The sequence below is a fragment of the Bos taurus genome, chromosome 19 (assembly GCF_002263795.3).
Source record: "Bos taurus isolate L1 Dominette 01449 registration number 42190680 breed Hereford chromosome 19, ARS-UCD2.0, whole genome shotgun sequence".
In the NCBI taxonomy this organism is placed as follows: domain Eukaryota; kingdom Metazoa; phylum Chordata; class Mammalia; order Artiodactyla; family Bovidae; genus Bos; species Bos taurus.
Genome location: NC_037346.1, coordinates 57665105 through 57687264, shown reverse-complemented (window position 1 = coordinate 57687264; position 22160 = coordinate 57665105). Strand labels below are relative to the sequence as shown.

At 56.8% G+C, this 22160-nt stretch overlaps 1 protein-coding gene across 2 annotated transcripts in view; it reads right to left on the bottom strand.

Annotated features, from left to right (window-relative positions):
• The window catches only part of SDK2 (sidekick cell adhesion molecule 2), a 348454-nt gene extending 327248 nt beyond the window's left edge, over positions 1–21206 (bottom strand). For both annotated transcript variants that reach the window (XM_024981091.2, XM_024981092.2), the window contains exon 1: positions 20828–21206. In XM_024981091.2, the coding sequence (XP_024836859.1) occupies positions 20828–20891 (64 nt within the window). In that variant the 5' untranslated portion in view covers positions 20892–21206. The remainder of the gene's footprint in view (positions 1–20827) is intronic.
• Positions 21207–22160: the final 954 nt, after the last annotated feature.

The window sequence follows — 22160 nt, the reverse complement described above, 5'->3', positions numbered from 1 at the left end:
TGCAAAGTCAGCCGCAGGAAGTCGTCTCCTCCAGCTCCCCCGCCTCTGGGCAAGATCATACCAAGGAAGAGGCAGAACACACACAGAACCCTCCTTTGAAGAAGACAGCAAGATGGAACTACCCAGGGCAAAACAGGACGGAGCAAAACAAGTCGTGACCAGGGCGGGCTGCTCGTGCATGAATCCACCACCAGACAAGTCGTGACCAGGGCGGGCTGCTCGTGCATGAATCCACCACCAGACGGAGCGGGCCTGCCCGGAGGCCCTGTGGAATGCAGCGGGTCAGCGAGGAGAGTCCGTTGAGGAACAGGGTGGTGATTAATTTAATCCAAGGCAAAACCAGAGAGACCTTGATCCAATAAGCAGGTTTCCTCACCTGCAAGTAGGGAAAATGGTAATTTTCTAAGCCAGACCCATTCATTAGTCTGCAAATGACACGGTTCTGATACTTAGGAATGCCCCTCTTAATGAGCCCCCCTACCTTGCCCAGCCACATTTCAAATGTTGCTTCTGGCTTGGAGTATGAATGGCCATTCCTGCTCACTTGCCTCTCCCTCTGGAAAGGGAGGTTCATATACGTGTTGATTCTTGTATAATTTGCCCAAAGAGGATGCTCTTGGCTGGGGGTGGGGTCGGGTGGGGTGGGGTGGGGGTAGGGTGCAGTAGGTCAAGCCTGGAGGGCAGCAGAAGCAGAAGGAAACATCACTTCTTCGTCTCTGCCATTCACAACCACTTAAGTTTTCAATGAGGAGTTACTGAAAGCCTACTGTGTGCCCTGGGCTTCCCAGATGCCTCAGTAGTAAAGAACCTGCCTGCCAATGCAGGAGACGCATGTTCGATCCCTAGGTCGGGAAGATCCCCTGGAGGAGGAAATGGCAACCCACTCCTGTATCCTTGCCTGGGAAATCCCATGGACGGAGGAGCCTGGCGGGCCACAGTCCACAGGGTCACAAAGAGTCAGACACGACTTGGTGACTGAACACACTCTGTGGGCCCAGCACAGGGCTGAGAAACGGGAAACGAGGAGTTAAGGTTCTTTATCACTGTCCTATGAACACACAGCGCTTTTGTCTCTGGGATCTACTGGGTTGGCTAAAAACCCAACACATCCACTTAGAGCCCAGGAATGGCATAGGAGGGAAAGCACCCCACCTTCGCACTCAGGGTTCACGGGAAGATGGGCCAAGCAAGAAGTCTTCTGCAAGGAAAGTGCCTGGGCAGGTCACTCCCATCCCCCAACTTCTGCCATCTTCACTAAAGACCTTCTCAGCGAAAGCCCAGGAAAGCCGTAGCACGAGGAAGGGGACAGTCAGGAGGAGATTCTGCTTCTGGCTCAGCGCAGGGAACTCCTGAACAGCAAGGAGATCCAACCACTCCACCCTAAAGGAAATCAACTCTGAATATTCATTGGAAGGACTGATGCTGAAGCTCCAATACTTTGGCCACCTGATTCGAAGAGTCAACTCATTGGAAAAGACCCCGATGCTGGAAAAGATTGAAGGCGGGAGGAGAAGGGAATGGCAGAGAATGAGTTGGTTGGATGGCATCACCGACTCGATGGACGTCAGCTTGAGCAAACCCCAGGAGATAGTGAACGATGGGGAAGCTTGGTGGGCTGCGGTCCTTGGGGTCGCAAAGAGTAGGACACGACTGAGCAGTTGAACAACAACAGGGGAACTCCTTCCAGAGCAGCTACCCCACAGCTGATGCAGATAGAAAGCAACCACCTCAAGGTACTGGAGAGTGAACCAAGGCAGGCAGAGTCTGGAGAAGACTTGAAGCTCACGGCGCCTCGTGAGTTTCCTGTTTTATATGGCATTTCCCCTCTTTTTTGCAACTTTGTTGTTGCTGCTACTTTACCGTTATTTTTAAATTTTATTGAAGTTTAACTGATTTACAGTGGTGTGTTTAATTTCTGCTGTATAGCACAGGGATTCAGCTATACACATATGCATACATTCTTTTTCGTATTTCTTTCTGTTACCGTTTATCGCAGGATACTGAATATAGTTCCCCGTGCTACACAGCCAAAGTGAGGTGAAAGTGAAAGTTGCTCGGGCGTGTCCGGCTCTTTGCGACCCCATGGACCATACAGTTGATCGAGTTCTTCAGGCCAGAATACTGGAGTGGGTAGCCTTTCCCTTCTCCAGGGGATCTTCCCAACCCAGGGATCAAATTCAGGTCTCCCGCATTGCAGGCGGATTCTTTACCAGCTGAGCCACAAGGGAAGCCCAAGAATACTGGAGTGGGTAGCCTATCCCTTCTCCAGCGGATCTTCCAGACCCTGGAATTGAACCGGGGTCTCCTGCACTGCGGGTGGATTCTTTACCAACTGAGCTACCAGGGAAGCCTGTGCTATGCAGTAGGACCCTGCTACTTATCCATTCTCTCTCTATATATAATAACCTGCGTCAGTTAATCTCACACACCTTCTCTCCCCCCGCTCCTCCACCCCAAGTTTGTTTTCTATGTCTGTAAGTTAGTTACTGTTTCATAGGTATGTTCATCTGCATCATGTCTGATTCCACAGATAAGTGATATCATTTGATATTTGTCTTTCTCTTTCTGACGTAGTATGGTAATCTCATGTTGCTGGAAATGGCATTACATCATCCTTTTTAATGGCTCAGTAATATTCCATTGTGTGTACATACACATATGTTTCCCTAACACACCAACACAGAGCCCAGGATACATTTCAAAATTACTCCACATGCAAAGAACCAGGAAAATATGAACTACTCTCAAGATTAAAGACAACCAGTGGAGAACGACCCTGAAATGAAGATGTTGCAATTAGCCGACACTGACTGTGAAGTAGTTCTTAGAAATAGACTCAATGAGATAAATGACACAATGTCCTTAATGAAAGAAAAGACAGTATCTCTTCAGCGAGCTAGAAAAAAGTACATATAATCTATCAAGCCATGTGGAAATTTTAGAACTGAAAACTAAAGTACATTAAACTTTAAAATTCAGTAAATGGGCTTAACAGCAGAATGGAAAAAATAGAGGAAACAGTGAACTTTAAAATACACTTATAGAAACTATTTGATCTGAAGAACAGAAAGAAAAAAGCTTTCAAAATGTTAGCAAAGCCTGAGGGACATGTGGGGCAACAGCAACGCATCTAATCCAGGTGTTACTGACATTCCAGGAGGAGAGGAGAGACCGGGGCAGCAAAATATTTGAAGAAATAATGGCTGACATTTCCCCAAATTTCTGGTGAAAGACCAAGTCCTTCCTGATTCCTCAGGGGAAGACGTCACCTTTTCCCCATTGGACTGTGTCTGTGTGTGTGTGTGTGTGTGTGTGTGTGTGTGCGGGGGTGCACACGTGCACACACTCGCAAACGGCTCTGAGTCTTTGTGACCTCCCTGGACTGTAGCTTGCCAGGGTCCTCTGCCCATGGAATTTTTCAGGCAAGAATACTGGAGTGGGTAGACATTTCCTCCATACTCCAGGGGGTCTTTGCAACCCAGGGATCAAAGCCCCATCTCCGACATTGGCAGGTGGCTTCTTTACCCCTGAGCCACCTGGGAAGCCCTCCCCACCAGATTATTGCTTCCTATTTCAACTTAACAAATACTCACATAGGGGCAACAATATGGCAGAAGCCCTTCTAAAGCATAATAATGTTTAATCCTGACAACAACCTCGAGAAGGAAGTACGACCCTTCCCAATTTACAGATGGGGAAACTGAGACTCAGAGAGCCCAGGGTGCCTGTCCGCAGCCACAGAGGCAGCCTGGCCCCAGGGTGCTAGCGCCTATCCACCACCTTAGCTGGCTGAGTCGCGGAAAAAGGAATTCCTGCATTTTGACCTTTGTCCTGACAGGGAGGGCAGGAAAGAGGGACGAGGTCCTCCCACCCCTCTCCAGGCCCCCAGAACTTGAGTGGGACGAGACACTGGGGAAGTGTGATGGCATCCCGACCCAGTTCAGTTCCCTCTCTGCTCTGCGAGAGTGGGTTAGACAGGGAGGGAGTCAAAGATCTGGCCCAGGGCCACGGAGGGGACCGGATGCCATCAGGTCGACTCCCCTGCACCCCACGCCTTCTCAGGCCCCGACACACGTGGCTCCCTCCTGCCGGCGGTTCTGGCTGGGCTGCTCTGCGCTCTTCCCTGGTATTTAACGGATCCACAGTGTTGGGGGAATCGCACTTAAATAAGTGATGAGTTCTCACAGCCTGCTCCTGTGCTTGTCCCCTGGAGAATTTTCCATTTTGTTTATTTAAAGGGTGATTCCCTTTCATGTTCCTGAATCAAAGATGCCACCGCAGACAGACCATTAACAAAGCAGACCCTCTGGGCTGTTTTTTCAGGAGGAGGATTGTGGGGTGGGGACACAGCTCAGGTCTCCTGCGCCTCCACAGATGGGGCTGGGGCTGGGCCGGGAGAATCTTAACAAGGACCTTAAAATGCAGATTCTGATTCATCACCTGTGGAGCCAGGCCTGAGAGTCTGCACTTCTAGCAAACTCCGAGTGGTGCTGATGTTCTGAGCATCCGTCTCAGGTGCCTCCCAAGACCCTGGATTAACCTGGCTGAACCTGGGGAAGGCATAACCATGGCAACGGTGGTGGTGGTACAGCTGTGAATAGTCACAGTATTTCCTGAGCATGTACTATATGCTGGATGCGCCATGTCACCCCCGACTATAGAAGAGGAATCTATCCATAGTTGCAGAAGGATCTTCCTGATGTCCCTCAAAAAGTCTGCCAGTCACAGGAGAGAAGGAAACTGGATCCTGGAGGATCAACATTCTCTAAGCAATATATGTTGCTGCCCCATTTTACAGATGGGATAACCGAGGCTGGGAGAGTATCTCACCGAGGTCCTAGCAAGCAGCAAGGCCAGGATTCCAGCCGAGGTGTGCTCTGACCTTGAAGACAAAGGCACTTTGTACACGGCTTCTCATAGGAGAAGCAGACAGGCAATGCATTCCAGACAGGACCAGACAAGCCAGTCCCCGAGAGGCAGGGCTGAATCCCAGACCTTTCCCCTTCATTCTCCTGCCCACAGTGATCCAGACGATTCACCAGACAAAACCGGTGAACTTCATGGACAGGTTTCCAGGCTTGCTCACCATCCTGCCTCCTCTTGTCTTACCCCCAGAACTTGAGACAAGAGAACGCCTTGCCTTCTCAGCCCAAGGAGAGGTAGTGGGCGCCCAGAGAAGCCGGCAAGAGGAAAACAGGATCCCGGACGGCTGAGCTGAGTTTATAGACCAGGAAACGGAGGCCAAGAGAGGGAAGGGGAATCACTTACAGGTCTGACCAGAGGGCAGGGCGGGCCTCATGCGCCAGTGACCCGAGCTTAGGGGCCCTGCTCCTAGGTCAATGCTTTGCTATCACCATCTTGGAATTCTTAACAATTGATCACTAAGGGACCTGCACTTTCATCTCACTCTGGGCCCTGTGGATTGTGTCACTGGTCCTGTGGGTGGGAGAGAGGTCTTGCTGGAGCCAGACCCTCTTTCAGAGCTTGTCCCCTCGGCGTGGTCTCTGAGCAGGACTGAGTGAGACAGAGCTGCACGCGACGGGCAGGCCAGTCCCTGCATCTCCATCAACGGAGGTCTTTGGAGAGTCAGGGCGTGAGGAGGGACCTTTTGAGGGTTGGAGAGGTGACACCCCAGAATGGTGCCTCAGGGGGGCCTAACGGCTTGGCCAAGGCTGGGGAGGCAGGGAGAGAGGCCAGCTGTCTTCCGGGCCTCGGTCTCTCCAAGGAAACCATCAGCAACACCACCTAACATCTGAGGGCTGGGCGGATGCAGGGCGCTCAGCTGTGCCAGCCGGTCCCGGGGTCCCGTGCAATGAGAGCCAAGCTCTTCACTTGGCTTTTTTTGGGAACAGCCACGGGAGAGGAGAGAGCCAGGCGGAGCTGATTCAGAAGCCTGGCCCGGAAGCCCCAGCTCAGAGGGCAGGCCTGGGGAGGGATGAAGCCAGACATTCATTCCTCTGGGGCCACTGTCCCCGAGGAGACAGGTGCTGGCATCGGGTGGAGCTTTGGGAGGAATGTAAAGCCCGGGGCAGGCTGGGCCGGGAGAGGCTTCATCGGGTCCAGCACGTCAGGAAGATGGTGGGGGCGGGAGGGGAGAGTGTTCTAGAGCCCTGGAGGCAAACACAGGGGCCTGAGCCCCAGTGCATGGGTCCCCAGGGTTTCCAATGAGTCTGGAAAGTCAGCGCTCAGTCCACTGGGGTGGCCTCTTGGCCCTGCAGCTCTGCTCCGTTTGGGCCTCCTGGGGCCCAACTGACAGGGTCAAGTGCTGGCCGGGAACCAGGGTCCCAGGGGAATCTCCACAAGGCGGGCCAGTCCATGAACACTGCCAGGATGAGCTTCTTAAATTTTCGGAATTGATTCCACTGGCCTGTTTTGTGGTCAAGAGGATGGCTGAGGGGGCGCTGTGAGGGTTAAACGCATTAATACACCCGGGACCCTCAGTACGGAACCTGGTGGGTGTGGCTTTCTATCCATCATGGCTATCACCCAGTTCCAGGGATTGCAAGTGCACGTTCACATCTCTGCAGTCAGGATGCATCTTCCTGCAGACGGAACGGCCGCATCTTCTCTGTCTTACTGGCGCGTAAAAGAGTGATGTGTCTCACTAGTGACGCTCCAGGTTCGACCAAATATGAGATGGTGACGGTGATGACCGTGGTGACCGACATCCCGACTGTGTTTTTTCAGCCCCACCTCCTTGCACGTGAGCTGAGGTCTGGGGTGCTCGAGTGCCCTTTTCCTTGTGGGAACGGGCAGGGAGATCCTAGGTGGCTGGAGAAGACAGGAGCTCGGGATCCCCAGAGGAGGCTGGTCTTGGGGTGAACACAAAAGTCAGGGGCAGAGGCTGCGACAGGCTGGCAGAGTCCATGGCAGGCAGGTCAAGGGCAGGGTGGGTGGGCAAGGGTGGGCCCCCGGTTCCCTAATCCATTCAGTGGGGAAAGGATGCTTTCTCATGGGCTTGTTGAGAGGACCGGTCCATCCATATCTGGGTCACGGCAAAGGGTCAGTCCGTGGGACTTCTTGTTATCACGCACTGACTCCAAAAGCGAACTGTCTGGGAGATAAGCCGGCTGCGTGTCTGAGGCTGAGAGCTGGGGTGGCGGAGGAGCGCCTGGGCTGAATGTCCAGGGAAAGGGGCTCTAAGAGTTGATGCTCAACCCTGTAAAGGGCTGTTCAGACCCACCAAACTCCAGGAGAACTTGGGTTTAGGGGAGCCAACGTGAAAGGGTTAGGGTTATGCCCTTTCCAAATGCGCACCTCAGGGGCTGACTCTTGACCTCCCCTTTCCCCGGCAGAGGCCCTGGCCACAGCGGTGCTGTCTGCCCCCAGACCCTCCGAACCCGGCAGGTTCTGCAGCCCGCCCTCCCTCCCTCCCAAGCCCCAATCCGGTCAACGTGAGCATCCCCGCAGCTCAGGTGGAGCTGAGAAAGAGGATCCAGAGGAATCACGGTCCTGCCAGAGGCTGGCTTCTCAGTTAGGGTGGCCAAAGTGCTAACACCGGCCGCGGAGTGAAGCCTGCAAAAGGCACCTGAAATCCCAACTGCCCGAGCGCCGTGGTTGAACACACCTCACTGAGTCCCCTGGCCTCACGTCCTCCTCTGTGGAATTGGTTAGCCCTTGGTAATCTGACCTGAGAGGCTCCCTGAGCTGCCCTAGAGTTGTTGCTCATCTGCTGCCCCTTAGGGAGGCTCCAGGATTTAGGGCCAGAGGAGGGATCAGGGGAGGAAGACACACTCTCCCAAACGCATGTGCTCATCACAGGGCTGGACAGACAAGACAGGCACGGCCTGTGTTTCCTGCTCCCCTCCTGAAGCTTGCAGAGCTTCCAAGGCTGCCAGAGAGACAGCCGAGGGCGAGCACCCGGAGGGCTGGGCCGTGGCAGGAAGCCCCTCCAGAATGTGGCCGAGCACAGCCTGACCTCAGTGGTTAAGCCACCTCGAAGGTGTGCATTTGCTCCCTGTTAACGGCCGCTTGGCAACGAGAGGGGTGAAAACAAAGCCCCGTGGAGGGTCTCACCCGTGCAACAGGTCAAGAGAGAGGATCCAGGCTGGACAAACAGTGAGGCTGTGGGTTTGAAGACAACCTGATGGTCTGACGGAATCCACAGAAAAGCGACTAAAATCGATCACCGGGTCTGGCCACGTCTCAGATCTGAGTCAAAATCCACTGTGTGCCTGTATCCTCCAGACAAACCACCGGGAGTCAAAATTTAAAAAGCACTGACGATGCATAGAAAACATGAAACTCTTAGGGATACACCTGACAGACGATGTTTAAAACCTGGACTGTGAAACCCACAGCATGTTGCTGAGAAGAAATCAAAGCACCAAACGATGGAGGGGCAGCCCAGGCTCGTGGGCTGGAAGACTCAGCGCGGTCAGATATTGACACCCTTGAACTTGGTCTCTATTATCGATGCAATTCCAACTGGAAGTTCCAGCAAGACTTTTAAGAAAATCTGATTCCAAAATTCATAGGTAACATTAAGCAAAGTATAAAATGCACACGGCGATGGAAAAGGACCTAGAAGAGCCAAAACAACTCTGAAAAAGAACAGAGTTAGAGAGCTGACACTACCTGGTTTCAGGACTTAGTACAAGGCAGTGGTAACCAAGACCATGTGCTGCTGGGATAAAGACAGACAAATAGAGAAATGAAGCAGAACGGTGCCCAGAAACAGACCCACATGGACAGGGACAAATGGATTTTCAAAGGCACAGAGATAATTCAGCGGCAAAAGGAAAGTTTTCGAAAAAACAAGGCTAGAACAATTGGATATCCATCGGAAAAAAAAGGAAAAGACACAGGTCTATGCAGCAGGCAGAGAGGGTGACCAGGGCCATGAGGAAACTCAATGGAGACTTGGTGATGCTTTTAGGCTTTCTACATGTGTCGAGAACGACCAAGTTGTGCCCTTTATATAGGGGGACACCATCAGGCTCAGGGGAGAGCCCAGCGCTCCAGGCCACTCTCTCACTTCCAACAATGACGCAGGCAACCCCTGGGGCCAGGATGCCCTCCTGAGGGTGCAGGTGCAAGGTGCCCCCTTCCCCAAGGCTCTGGTCAGCCTCTCTTCCATCCCCACTCCCGTGGCCCCATCTGCGGGTCAGCATCTCAGGGGCGCATCTTTGCTTCAGCTGGGACCCCCAGACTGGGCCCGGAGCCCTCCCACAGCGGAGGCACAGGCGATGTGGAGCAAGGGGCCTGCTCCCGGCACCCCGCGGCTGGACATTCAGAGTTCCTGGACACACAATGGGTCCTCACATCACAGGCGAGGTGGCCGGCACGGGGGCATGGACAATGGGCCTGTGTTTCTCCCCACGCCTTCCTGCAGCCGCTCTCAGCCCGGGCGCTGCGAGGGAGGCTGAACCATCAAAAGCACAGCAGTGCACCCGACGGGTCCCCAGTGCTGCTGCCCAGCGCCCAGGCTGAGGTCGGGGGGCCCCCTTATCACACCCTCCCCAGGGCCGAACAATGCTCCTTTTTCCTGAAGGCTTCCGGCCTCTTCTAAGCTCTTCATCTGCCGAGGCCTCAGGAGAAAGAGATTCAGTGCCAACACCTCTCTCCTTCTCCCCGACGTCCAGCCTCTGTCTTCCTGGGGTGGGGAGCACGGGCCGCAGCCGGAGCTACCCAGGCCGCCGGAGCCACAGCCAGAAGCGCCTCGGCTTGCCCGGGCAGATCTCTCTTCATTAGTGCAATCACATCAGCAGTGACAGCAGCGTATTTACTGCTGCCCCGACGACAGCCATTTGTCACCTGGTGATGCTCAGCCTGGTAATGAGCTTGGGGCAGAGCTAATGAGAGGCACTCCCCCCTGACCCTCCTGGGCAGCTCTGGCCCCGCGCCGGCCTACCCGCCGGCTCAGCCCCCCTGCCTACAGCCGCTCCACCAGGGCAGGGAGATGGGCTTCCAAACGGAGAGGCCCAGCCCACTAGGCTGAGCCCGACGGGAGCTGGGCCAAGTCAGCGAGCATCCGCCAGGAGGGGAGACTTCAAGGTCAATGGAGCAGGAAGGTGTGAGTGCCCGGCAGGGTCTCAGGACAGGAGTCCTTCCTTCAGTCCAGGGCAGGGAGGGCCAAACAGCCGTGATGGGGAAGGCTGGCTGCCCCCAGGGGAGCCTGGGAGTGCATGGATACTCTGGGTTCTGCACCCAGAAGCCCGAGGGCCTCACCAGGAACCAAGGAGGGAAGTGACTGAAACAGATCTAGAACATCTGGGGCTGCAGGGGCCGGGCGTGGAGTGCTGCTGGGATGTAGGTTATACTGTTGCTGTTCAGTCGCTCAGTCGTGTCGGACTCTTTGTGACTCCATGGACTGCAGCACGCCAGGCCTCCCTGTCCCTCACCATCTCCTGAAGTTTGCCCAAGTTCATGTCCACTGCATCGGTGATGCTGTCAAGATGCAGATCGCCCTAAGGCCCTGCATTTAAAACATAATTTCCTTTATTTATTTGTGCCCGCTGGGTCTTCATTGCTCTTGGCTCGGGCCTTCTCTAGTTGTTATGAGCAGGGTCTTCACTGCGGTGCTCAAGCTTCTCGCCACGGGGACCTCTCCTGTTGGGGAGCACGGCCTCTGGGTTTGCAGGGTTCCGTCCTGTGCACATGGGCTCAGCAGCGGCAGCTTGCGGGCTCCAGAGCTCAGGTTCAGTCGCCGTGGCACATGGGCTGAGTTGCCCCTGGCATGTGAGATCGTCCCGGACTGGGGATTGAAACCGTGCCCCCTGCGTTGATAGGCAGAGTCTTAACCACTGGGTCATCAGGGAACTCCACCAAGGCCCTGCTTTGCCAGAGCACCGTTTCTGGTGACCTCGGCTCTCCTGGAAGGCGTATGCGTGTGAGTAAGGAAGAGTCCTGGGCAGGGGGCACGGGTACTGCAGCCCAGTGCCTCTCACTGGGAGAGTCTTCGGGCCTTCACTGAACACCCTGCTCCCAGCTCTTCTTCAGTCACAGCTTTGTGGTGGAGCTGATGTCTGATGCCTTTGGTGGGGGGCGGTGCCAGAGGGCCCAGGGAGAGGCCGGGAAACAGGTCCCTGATGGTATGGAAGCGAAGGGAGGGCCCAGCAAACACCAAGCACCCAAGACAGCTGAGTCCTCTAGGGACCCAGGAGGCACCAGACGAGTCACGGTGGGTGGTTATGGTGGCCCAGGGTTGATTATGTCTGGGATACAACTATCTTAGGAGGTGGGTATGTATTGATAAGATACAACGTTAGGGAAACACTTTCACACAAATGGCTGAAATATATATGTGTAAGGCATCCTGGACTCTTAACAGACGACGTGACCAGAGGGATCATCTCATTCACAATTTTCAAAGCCAAGTTTGACTTCTATCCCCGGGGGTTCCAGGAAGCCAGGGGGCAGACGAACCACATCTTCCAGCAACATCAATGGCCTTTAAAATACCCTTTGTGTGTTAAAATAGAATTCACAGAGACTGAGGAATGGAATGCAAACTCTCCGGCATTAAAAAAGCAAAAGGTGGTGTAGCCGGTCCCAAGGCACACGTCCACTCTCCTCCACCCCTAGAGCCCTTCATGGGAGAGCTTGGAAATGCTGTTCCTATGCCCCCGCGCTTTCCCACGGAGGACCCGGGGAGCCAGGAGGGACCGAGCGAGAATGAACCCTGGCCTCCGAGGCCGCGTGGTGTCACAAGCCTTCTTCCGTCTCTATCGTCACGGTTACCCCTGCTTCCAGGGGTTAAGTTCATTAATGGAGAACAATAATTTATGTCTAACACCTCGCTCCTTGTTGATGAAGGGTTATTATCTAAACTCAAGGAGTTTATAATTAAAGAAATCAGTCACACACACATGAAGAGATAATTCAGAATCAACAAGACCAAGTGTCATATGAGACATCCAGGCCATCGGCATCTGAGTGGCTCAGGGCCATTTGGGAAGACGTATTCCAGCCGGGGGTGGGGGTGGGGGGGGGGGAGGAGGGAAGGGCGCTGATGGCCTGGGGTTGGGCAGGGTCGGGGAGAGGGGAGACTGCAGCTGTGCAGAGGGCAGACTGGGGTGGGCTTGGTGGTACCCAGTGGAGGAAGCCACGAGGGCAAAGGTCCATCAGTAGGGTGTGGGGGGTGGGGAGAGACGCAAGAGGTCCCAGCCTTTTGATCCTACTGTTAAGACCCCCATGGAATAGGGCTTCCCTAGCGGTCCAGTGGTTAAGACTTTGCCTTCTAGTGTAGGGGGTGTGGGTTCGATCCCCAGTCCGGGAGCTGAGATCCCACATGCCTTGTGGTCAAACAAACCAAAGCAAAACATAAAAAACAGAAGCGATATTGTAACACGTTCAGTGAAGACTTTAAAAATGGTCCACATAGAAAAATCTCAGAAACAAACCCCAAAACCCAATGGGAGAGCAGATGGGGCCTCTAGAAAGAGGTCTGAGTTTCTCTGAGACAGGCGAGGCCATGCCAGCCTGCAGCCCGTGCCCTGGCAGAGCACCTACCCGAGCCGGGGCAGAGCCTGGGGTCACACGAGACGGCTCCCTAATCCCCAAGCAGAGCGGCAAGGCGAGCGAGTCCCGAACGTGGATGTCTCAACAGGATCAAAAGCTGTGACCTAAGAGGCAGTTAGTTGACCCGCCCTCGCTGTCTTTTTCGGACAAGTCAAGGGACCTTGGCAAGTGGCTTCACGTCTCTGAACTTGCTAACAAGGTGAGTAACTGAATACTTTCTGGCCCACACCCTTCATAGGTTGGGATAAAGAGGAAACTGAGATGCCGTGAGCGTCGCCCGCAGACAACTGAGTTTCTAGGAAAGGATCCCGTAAAGACATCCACCTCAAGGCCCGAAGAGCCGGTAGCTCCATATCTGGGTGTACATGTGGTGTATCTGCATTTTATGCTGGAGGCGGGGAATGTCTCAGCCAAAGAAATAGATCCCTAATAGTGGAAGCTGAGATGCTAACTGGCAGGTCTGTGAAAAATAAAGGGAGAGGAGGTATTTGGTGACAGGTCACAAGATAAACTGCAGCCCCAAAGGTGACTTTGTTTCTTGACACCAAGATGCCAATAATGACACCGCTGTACAACTGGCTCAGTGTTTACCACGCACGGAGCTCTGTCCTAAGAGCTTAGCGTGTCTCATTAAATCCTGTTACAACCCAGTGAGCTCAGGACAGCTGTATCTCCACTTGACAGATGGAAAAACCGAGGCCCAGGGAGGCTGTGTACCTTATCCAGGGTTACCCAAGCAGTAAATGACGGGAAAATGAATTCAGGGAGACTTCTGTGTCTCAGGCCCCTTATGGGCCCACATTATCCCATCTGGACCCTCTGGAGGCACATTCTGAACCGCCCCTTGTGGTTCGAAGCAGGAAATAGGACACCTAGACCAGACTCAGAACTGGCTTACCTTACCCGGGGACAAGCCCAGGCAGGCAGGTGCCACGGCTCAGACTCTGGGCAACACAGCCCCCTCCCACAGAGGAGTCTAGGTGTGGGGGATCCGGGGTCGTGGCTCCAGCAGGCCCCTGAGAGTCTCCATGTCCACCCCAGAAGCTGAACTCCCCGAATGGGTTGCACTGCGGCCAGTAATATTTCCTCCTCTTCGGATTATCACATCATCAAAATTTCATCACCCCTCTGGGTCACTAATAGCTTCCTAAATGGATCAAACTTTAATTGCTTCTCTTGTCCACCCCCATTCAGCTTAGAAAACTCTGTGAAGCTCAGCCACGGGGCAGCCAGTCATGAACACCACCCAAGGGCCCCTCAGGAGACTCCCCTAACATGTCCAGGTCCTCCCACCCCCCAGGAGGGAGGCCAGGCCAAAGCAGGAGAGGAGGCGAGGGCAGAAGGGGCTGCCCTCCTGAAGGCTCACGTTCTGCCAGCTGATGGAACCAGGGCAGAGGTGAGAGCCAGGAGGGTCAGGAGCAGGAGGAGGAGCTCCCAGGGCTATTTCCAAACGCCACGCCCGCCCTGGGACCAGACCCTGCCTGCCAACAGCAGCACGGGTCTGGCACCTCTCATTGGGAAGACGTCAGTGAAGGAGGCTATGGAGGCACAGGCCAGCCCGGGCAGTGGAAAGACGCCCCGCAGAGCCCCAGGTTCAAATCCTGACTTCCCAGCTGTGGAGCCTTGGGCAGGTAATCGCTGTGAGACTCAGTTTACCCACACACTGGAAGTGAAGGAGGGTGGAGGCAGGCCAGGATTGGCGTACACCTGACGTGGAGAAACGGGCACCATGTGTGAGCTGGCTTCGCCTCTGGACATCCCCAGGACGGGGTGTGCTCAGGGTCTCAGTCGTGTCTGTCTCTTTGCGACCCCATGGACTGTAACCCGCCAGGCTCCTCCATCCATGGGATTTCCCAGGCAAGAATACTGGAGTGGCGCCACTTCCTACGCCAGGGGCTCTTCCCCACCCAGGGATTGAATGCACGTCTCCTGCATTGGCAGGCGGATTTTTTACCACTGGGCCACGCCCCACCTAGGACGGGAAGGAGCAGCCAAATCGCTCTACTCTGGGCAAGAAGCAAGCAAAAGTGAAGCAAGAGGAACACATGGGAGAAATACAGAGAAAAGGTACCACAGGGGCGGGGGGGAGCCTGGAAACGAAATCAACCTGAGGTCCAATCTGAAGACCCTTCAGCAGAGCAAACGCAGAAGTGCAAACACAGTTAAATTAGCTTATTAAGTGCCTGAGATGTGTCAGGCTCCATGCTGAGTGCTCCGCTCGTGTTCTCTCATTTACTTCTCCTTGTATTACAAACAAGCCAACGGGGCTTGAGCGTCCAAGTGATGGAACGAAAAGTGGCAGAGACTAACCTGAAGTGGCAGAGCTGGAACCCAGGCTGGCCCAGTTCCAAGCCACTGGCCACTCTACACGCCACCTCTCAACAGCATAAGGAAAAAAAACAGCTCAAAAGGCAGGGAAGAAACAGCACTGGCTAGGGGCGGCTCAGGGGGGTGCCTGAGGGATGGCCATGTCTTGGGTTAAGTGACTGCTCTGCATGAAATGCCCTTCTGGAGACCAGTGTCGGCCCTGCGGTTGTGAGGAAGGGTCGGCATCACCAGAGCAGGCTGAGATGCTCTTTTTCCAGCACAGGGAAGCCTGCACCCCCCAGCTCCTTGCCTGGAAAGGACCACTGGGTGGGGACCACGTGATCAGCTCTGGCCGATGGGCTGCAAGGGGAAGTGAGCCCGACTAGAGCATTTAATTGCAGATGCAAGTCTTCCCCTCTCCTGTATTTCAAAAGGTGCCTCCATGCCTGGATGGGCATTACCCAAGCCTCCTACCAGTCCTGCCAATAGCCTCCCTATAGAAAGATGGAGTTTGGATGACAGGGATTCAGCAAGGACCCAACCCAGAGGGCAGGATGCTACAGGCAGCTGTACCTGCAGGGCCAGAGGTGGGAAGAGCTGGGAAGAGGGGCGAGGAAGTCTGAGCACGAGCTCCTGGCTCAAGAGAAACAATATTCTCGATGGACATGTACACACTGCTGTATTTAAAACGGATAACCGGGACCTCCTTACTGGTCCAGTGGTTAAGAATTCGCCTTCTTAGGCAAGGGATGCAGGTTTGATTCCTGGTCAGGGAAGTAAGATCCCACATGCCTCAAGGCCAAAAAACCAGAACATTAAAAAAAAAAAACCAAAACCAGAAAAACCCAGAAGCAATATTGTAACAAATTCAAGAAAGACTTTAAAACAACAACAAAAAAGGATAACCAACAAGGACCTATTGTGTAGCACAGGGAACTCTGCTCAACCTCAGGTAACAACCGAAATGGGAAAAGAATTTGAAAAAGAACAGATACACGTAGATGTGTAACTGAACCACTTTGCTGCGCACTTGAAACTCCGTACCCCTGGCTCAGGGAACCGGATGAGACAAGCTGGGCAGCCCCTGCCTCGCTTTGCCCCGGGACCCTGAGCAGCCCTGGAGGTCTCTTGCTCAGCCTCACTCACCAGCCTGGCTCACTGGCCCCTCTTTCCGCCCCCAGTGGACAGAAGTGGGTGGGAGGCTGAGGAAAGGCTGGGATGTCTCAGCAACCAGGCTCGTTTTCCTTTCCATTACAGGCTTCGGGGCCGCCGCTGGCCCACTTGTTGCTATTGGCATCCCAAGGCCCCAAATTTATGATGACTCATTCCCCCAGCCTCAGGGCTGTCTGCGGCAACACGCTCCAGGCGGGGCCAGGGTGGAAATCCCACAGGCAGCACCCTAACACCCAGTGTCAATTCCAGCTCAGTTTTCCAACTCCCTAAGGGGCCTGGAGTCAGAGGGAGTGGGGAGGAGGGGAAGGAAAGGGGGTGGTTCCAGTCAATCAGAGGATTCCTGCAAGGGCTAGGAAAACCAGCCCCGGGAAGGCTCACCAACACAAAGCACAGCTGTCTAACAACCGGCTTGTTTTGTAATGTAGTGAGGCCCCTGTTGCCAGGGGTATGCAAGTAGAGATCACATGGCCACTTGCCCCAGGCTTGTGGACAGGGTGGGGTCAGCACTGGAAGGATTTTCGTGTTTCAAGTCAGACGAACCGATCCATGTAAGTCCCAAGGACGAAGAACAAGTTCACTATTACTGTTGAGCTTACAGCCCAACTGCGTTCCGTGGTACAAGATCGAATGCATACCAATATGCAGTTTAACACATTATTTTAAAGTCAACCCTTCAGGCACTGTTTAAACAGAGAACTGCTGTAAAGGACTTGGCCTCTTTCCCAGCCTCCCTTTCTTGATGGAACAAGGTTGCTGGCCCCTATTTTGGCCTTCCAGCAGAGGACATAAAGGAGAGGCGGTCGATAAATATTTGCTATACAAATGCATGAAAGGGAGCTTTTCGGAGGCAGGTATCAGGCTGCCAGCACGACTCGGTTCTCTGGGTGGGGGTCCTGAGTCTGTCCGTCCCAGGTGGGGGCGAGGCTTCTCTGGCCAAGCCAAAGCACCAAACTGTGTCAACCACAGCCAGAAATGCTCCAGACTGCCCAGCCGAAGCCCGGGGGCGCAGAGGGCGACGGCGAGGGCTGTGCGGGGCGGAGAGCCACCTTTCTGGCCCTGGGAGAAGGGAAGGAGGGGAACACTGCCACCCCCCGACCAGGCCCACCATCATGTGGGCCTCCTGACACACGTCAGCTGAGCCCCAGGCAAGCACGCCACTCGGCCTCGTGGTAATTAGTAAGGCGCCCTGATCAATAAGTTATTTTTTGCTGTCAGTAATTAATAATTACAGCTTAGCCACACCATGTAATTAAACTTTCATCCCGTTCCCTTGAGTGCTGTTGGGCTTTCATTGTGATTACCTCCCAGCACTAAACTTTCTCCCTCCAGAGCCTCCAGGAGCCTCCAGGGCTGCTGGACCTCCCGATCCTCCACTGCCTGGTTCCCTCAGCTCAGACTCCCCTCCGTGCACCTTCTGGGCCAGCTGGCCGGGCTGCAGCTTCCAGCCTCCGGGCCTCCCCGGGATGTTCCAGTAGCAGTGGTCAAGTCTTCGAGGCACATGAGACATCTTGCCGGGTGCTTAAGATGCACCCACCCTCCAATGCGAGAGCCTGGGAGTCCGGACCAGCACTGCCAGAAGGCCACTTTGAGTCACGGTGATGTGGCCACAGAGTGGAGTCAAGGAAGGGTCTTGGGTGACGGAAAGGTATTCAAGGCCTTTTCGGTGGATGGCCAGGAACCTACTCCTCATGGTCGCTTGCTGCTGCTGCTGCTAAGTCGCTTCAGTCATGTCTGACTCTGTGCAACTCCACAGACGGCAGCCCACCAGGCTCCCCCGTCCCTGGGATTCTCCAGGCAAGAACACTGGAGTGGGTTGCCATTGCCTTCTCCGCGTGGTTCCTTGGCTTAGAGTAAAAACAATCATGATAACAATAACAATCACCCTTTACTAAGCACCTTCTAGGGCTTTCCAGGTGACTCAGTGGTAAAGAACCCATCTCTAATGCAGGAGATGTGGGTTCAATCCCTGGGTTAGGAAGATCTCCTGGAGGAAGAAACAGCAACCCACTCTAGTGTTCTTGCCTGGAGAATCCCGTGAACAGAGGAACCTGGCCGGCCGCAGTCCTTGGGGTCGCAAAAGAGTTGGACTCAACTGAGGGTCTGAACAGCAACAACCACAAGGACCTGCACCAGGCTCTTGCTGGGCGCCCCCAGGATGCCTGGCTCCCTCTTATGGACTCAGGTCTTTTTACACATCACTGCACTTAGTTTGGGAAATACACGGGACCCTTGTGACACTGAGTTTCAGGGGAAATGGTCAAATGGTAGCTTTCAGTATAAACAGGTAACGTTGCCAGGACCTGAAAAAAACAACTAGGCTCAGTGGAGATAAAGTCTGGCACTGGCCAGTGTGAGGTTTGTCCCCAGCGAGGAATACTGCTTGGTTCCCCTCTATATCCCGACCGAAGAACGGGGTTCATGGGCTCAAAAGTGACAGACAGGGCCAGAGGCTTTTAATGTACTTAGTTGCTCAGTCGTGTCCGAGTCTCTGCAACTCCACGGACTGCAGCCCGCCAGGCTCCTCTTTCCATGGGAATTCTCCAGGCAGCTACCCCCAAAGGGTTAACGGCACGGAGAAGAGAGGCAAAGGAGAAACTCCGAACCCCAGAGCAGATAAGAAGCGACCCCGGAGCTCCATGCCTGACCCTCCTAACCCGACACACGAGGCAACAGAGCCCCCAGACCTGGGCCGAGGCCAGGTTTCCCCACAATGCCCTGCACAGCCTGCCGCCCAGGCGACAATGGAAGCAGAGGACCCGGTGGAGGCTGGAAACACTCTCTGGGGGCCAGAGAGTAGGAACGGCGCTGCGGGGGCCTGGGCAGCCACACTCAGGCGGGCAGCAAACAAGAGAAGCGGGAGAGGGAGTGAATCCATCAGAGAGACCTTAACTGCTTCTGACAGCGAGCCCCTCCCATCGGAAGCACGGGACACAAGGCGGCCTGGCCTTCAGCAGGGCGGATGCGAGGGCACTTGGCCTTAGGTGGGGCTGGGCCACATGTGGAGGTGGGACGTGGAAACGACTCAGTGACGTGCAAGGAGAGGCTTCAGGTGCCCTGGGGACTCTTGACAAGCCGGGTCCTGGGTGGGACAAGAGCTAGCAAGCCAGCTGCCCAGGGACACCCTGGGGTTACTGGAGTCTGTGCAGTAATTAAGTTGGAAGCATCCAGAGTCCTCCCTGTGTCCTGGCTTTCAGCTAGTAACCCCACGGGCGTCTCAGAGCAGAGCTGGGATGTGTCCTAAGGCATACGGACCTGTTCCTGTCCTGTCAGCCTCACCATCCTCCCCCGGCCCTCAGAAGAGGGACCCTGTCCTAGGGTCCACCTCAGCTGCAGATGGTCCTCGTTGAAGGGGGAGAGGGGCTTAGAACTCACCTGGTCTGGGTTCTGACTCCTGCCCCCAGTGGCTTGGGGCGAGTCACCTAAGGTCCCAGACCTCAGTCTTCCCATCTGTTAAATGGCTACTAGAACAATACGACCTCTGAAGTCCCTGCCTGCTGGAAGATTTTACGATGATCGTAAAAATAATAATAACTTTTATTACTTTACATTTGCAGGGCCCCATTACAAAATTTCTAAGTGCTTTAACATAAATTACGCTGTAAAATCCTCCCCTCAACCCTTGAGTGAGGGCTGATTATTTTTAATCTCTTTGATCTCAGCTCTCTGGAGCTCCTGACACTGGGAGAATGGGGGTCCCTTCTTCCCTGCCGTTCTGGGACCCCAGAGATGGGGTGGGGCCCTTTCGAGGTTGGAGCCTTCGCAGACCGGAGCCCTCCCCCTCCCCGCCCTGTACCCCCAGCGGCGGGTCCAGATCCCCTCCCGAGCCTGAAGGAGGCGAGGCCAAGCCCGGGGAGGGAGTCCTGAGCTCAGTCCAGGCTTCGTCTCTCTCCGCCCCCAGCAGGCGCCGCTCGGACACCGCGGGCACCGCGGTCTGGATCCGCCAACACCAAAGGCAAGAAGCACTGGCGCAGCCGCCCTCCCCCGCGGGGACCTGCGGGGGGTTCGGGGGTGTCTGGGTACCCGCCCTCCGGAGGGGGGCAGGGCGGATCACGCCTCCTCCTCGGCCCGACAACCCCACCCCCAAAGCCGCCGGCCCCCTCTCCACCGGGAGGCCGCTCCCGGCAGCTACAGGTCAGAGCGGCGGCTGCAGACACGACTGGGCGGCACAGGCAGGCTGCTGAGTGTGTGTCTGGGGAGGGCGGGAGGGGAGACGGCCTCAGACCGCCCAGGGCACCGCCCCCCGGTGGGTCCCGGGCTGAGCTCGCGACCTCGGCTCCGGCGCGCACCCCGAAGCACCCCTGGCCCCGGCGGCCGGCCAGGCAGCCGGGCGCCGGCTCCGGGACGTGCAGGCCCCGCAACTGCCCTCCCGCGGCGCCCAAGCCGGCACCCCGCACTCTGCTCTGGCTCTTTTCAGCCGCCCTGCAGCCTCCCTCTCTTGCCCTGGGGTGGCCAGCGCGTGCCCGGCGGGGCCTTGCCGGTCCCCGCGGACTCCGAGCCGGGGCCCAGGAGCCGCCTCAGCCGCTGGGTGCCGCCGGGCGCTGAGCCCCCCAAGGAAGGGCCGCCCCTCCCACGCTAGCCCGAGGGCGCTCGCAGCGGGCGGGGGTGGGTAGCGACCCCCACCCACTCCTCTAAGGCTCTTCTCAGTCTCCACGGGCGACGCCTCCTTGCACGGACCCCCATCTTCCCTCATTCGGAAGCCACAAGTCTCAACAAGACCGCCCCATGCCCCGAAAAAGAGCTCCCAAACTCGGGGAACGGATCCTGAAACTCCCGGGAGAGGGCTCTGCCCCGGGCAAGACCGGAATCCCGGAGGCCGTCGTGAGGCCAACCGGCTCCCGCCCCCCGCCCCCTCTCCCCCACCCCACGTGGGGGTGACCCCCCATACCTTGGGCTCCGGTCGCGCAGATCCGGTGCAGGGCCACCAGCGTCCAGATGAGCAGTTCCCACATGGTGACCAGCCTTGTTTTCGGAGGGGGTCTCTTCCGTACTGTTTTATAATCCTGATGGGGTTCGGTCCCCCGCGGCTCCGACCCGGAGCGGTATTCACCCGGGAGGGGCGTTGCTGGCGACCCCGACCGTTCCTTCTCTTCTTCAGTCCAAGTCCGATCCCTGGTGGCGCGCCGGGAAGGCGAGGGGCGAGCAATGAAACGGAGGAGAGGCCGCTCTCGGTCTCGGGGCGCCTCCCCACTGAGCACCCCAACTCCGACTTCTCCCGCGCAGGGCCGCCTCGGCGATCCGGCCGGGTCGCGGGCTGGTCTCCTGAATAAACCGACAACTTCGGGAAACTTCCTCCGGTGGCCACGTTGCCCGCCCCCCGCCCCCTCCCCGCCCCCTGGTTGGGTGCTCGGCGCGGACGCAGTCACCGCTGATCCGGGCGCCGGGCCGCCGGGGCCGGGCGGGAGGCGAGCGCGGCGGTGGACGCGGCTGCGGGGCTTCTTTCAGGGGCGCGGGGTTCCGGGGGCACAGCGAGCGTAGCGGTCCGAACCTCCCTGGGGCTGAAGTTTTCTTCTCTCTAACTTTGCAGCCGGCATCTGGCGGGGCCGAGCCACCCCTCTTGGCTCTACCGCCCCGGCGTCCAGTCCGGGGACTCTCGGTCCCTTCCGGGGCCGCCCGGCCCGGGCGCGCCCTCGGCTCCGCGCCCAGCGGGCTAGCAAACTTTGCGGGTCCCGCGGCCCGGCGCGCCGCCCCGCGCGCCCATGTCCGCGCCGGCTGCGGGGACGGCTGCTGGGCTCGGCGATCCCGGCTGGTGGCCGGCGCCCGGGCGCGGAGGCTCCTGCCGGCCGGAGGCTGGAGCTCAGCGGCTCTGCCCTCCGCCGCGCCCCGGCCGGAGCTCTCGGCGAGACGCGCGGAGAGCCCGGCGGGCGGCCCCGGCTCCGGGGGCGCGGCGCCTCCTCGGACGTCCGGCGCGCGCCGACCGCCGGGGCCGGAGAAGCAGCGGCCGCCGCCGCGCCCGCCTCAGCGCCTCGGCCGCGCCGCCGCCGCCGCCGCCCGCCTCGGCCGCTCGCTGGCTGAACCCGCCGCCCTCGGCTTCCCGGGCTCGGCGTCCGGAGAGCCGCTCCTGCCTGCGCCGAGCGGGAGCTGCGGGGGCAGCGCGAGCCGGGGACGAGCGCGGCGGAGGCGGAGGCGGAGACGCGGCGAGGGGGGCCGAGCGCTACCCCGTGGCCGCGACTGGAGAGCAGCCTGCGCGCGGGGAGGGGGGGCGGCGGCGGCGGCGGCCC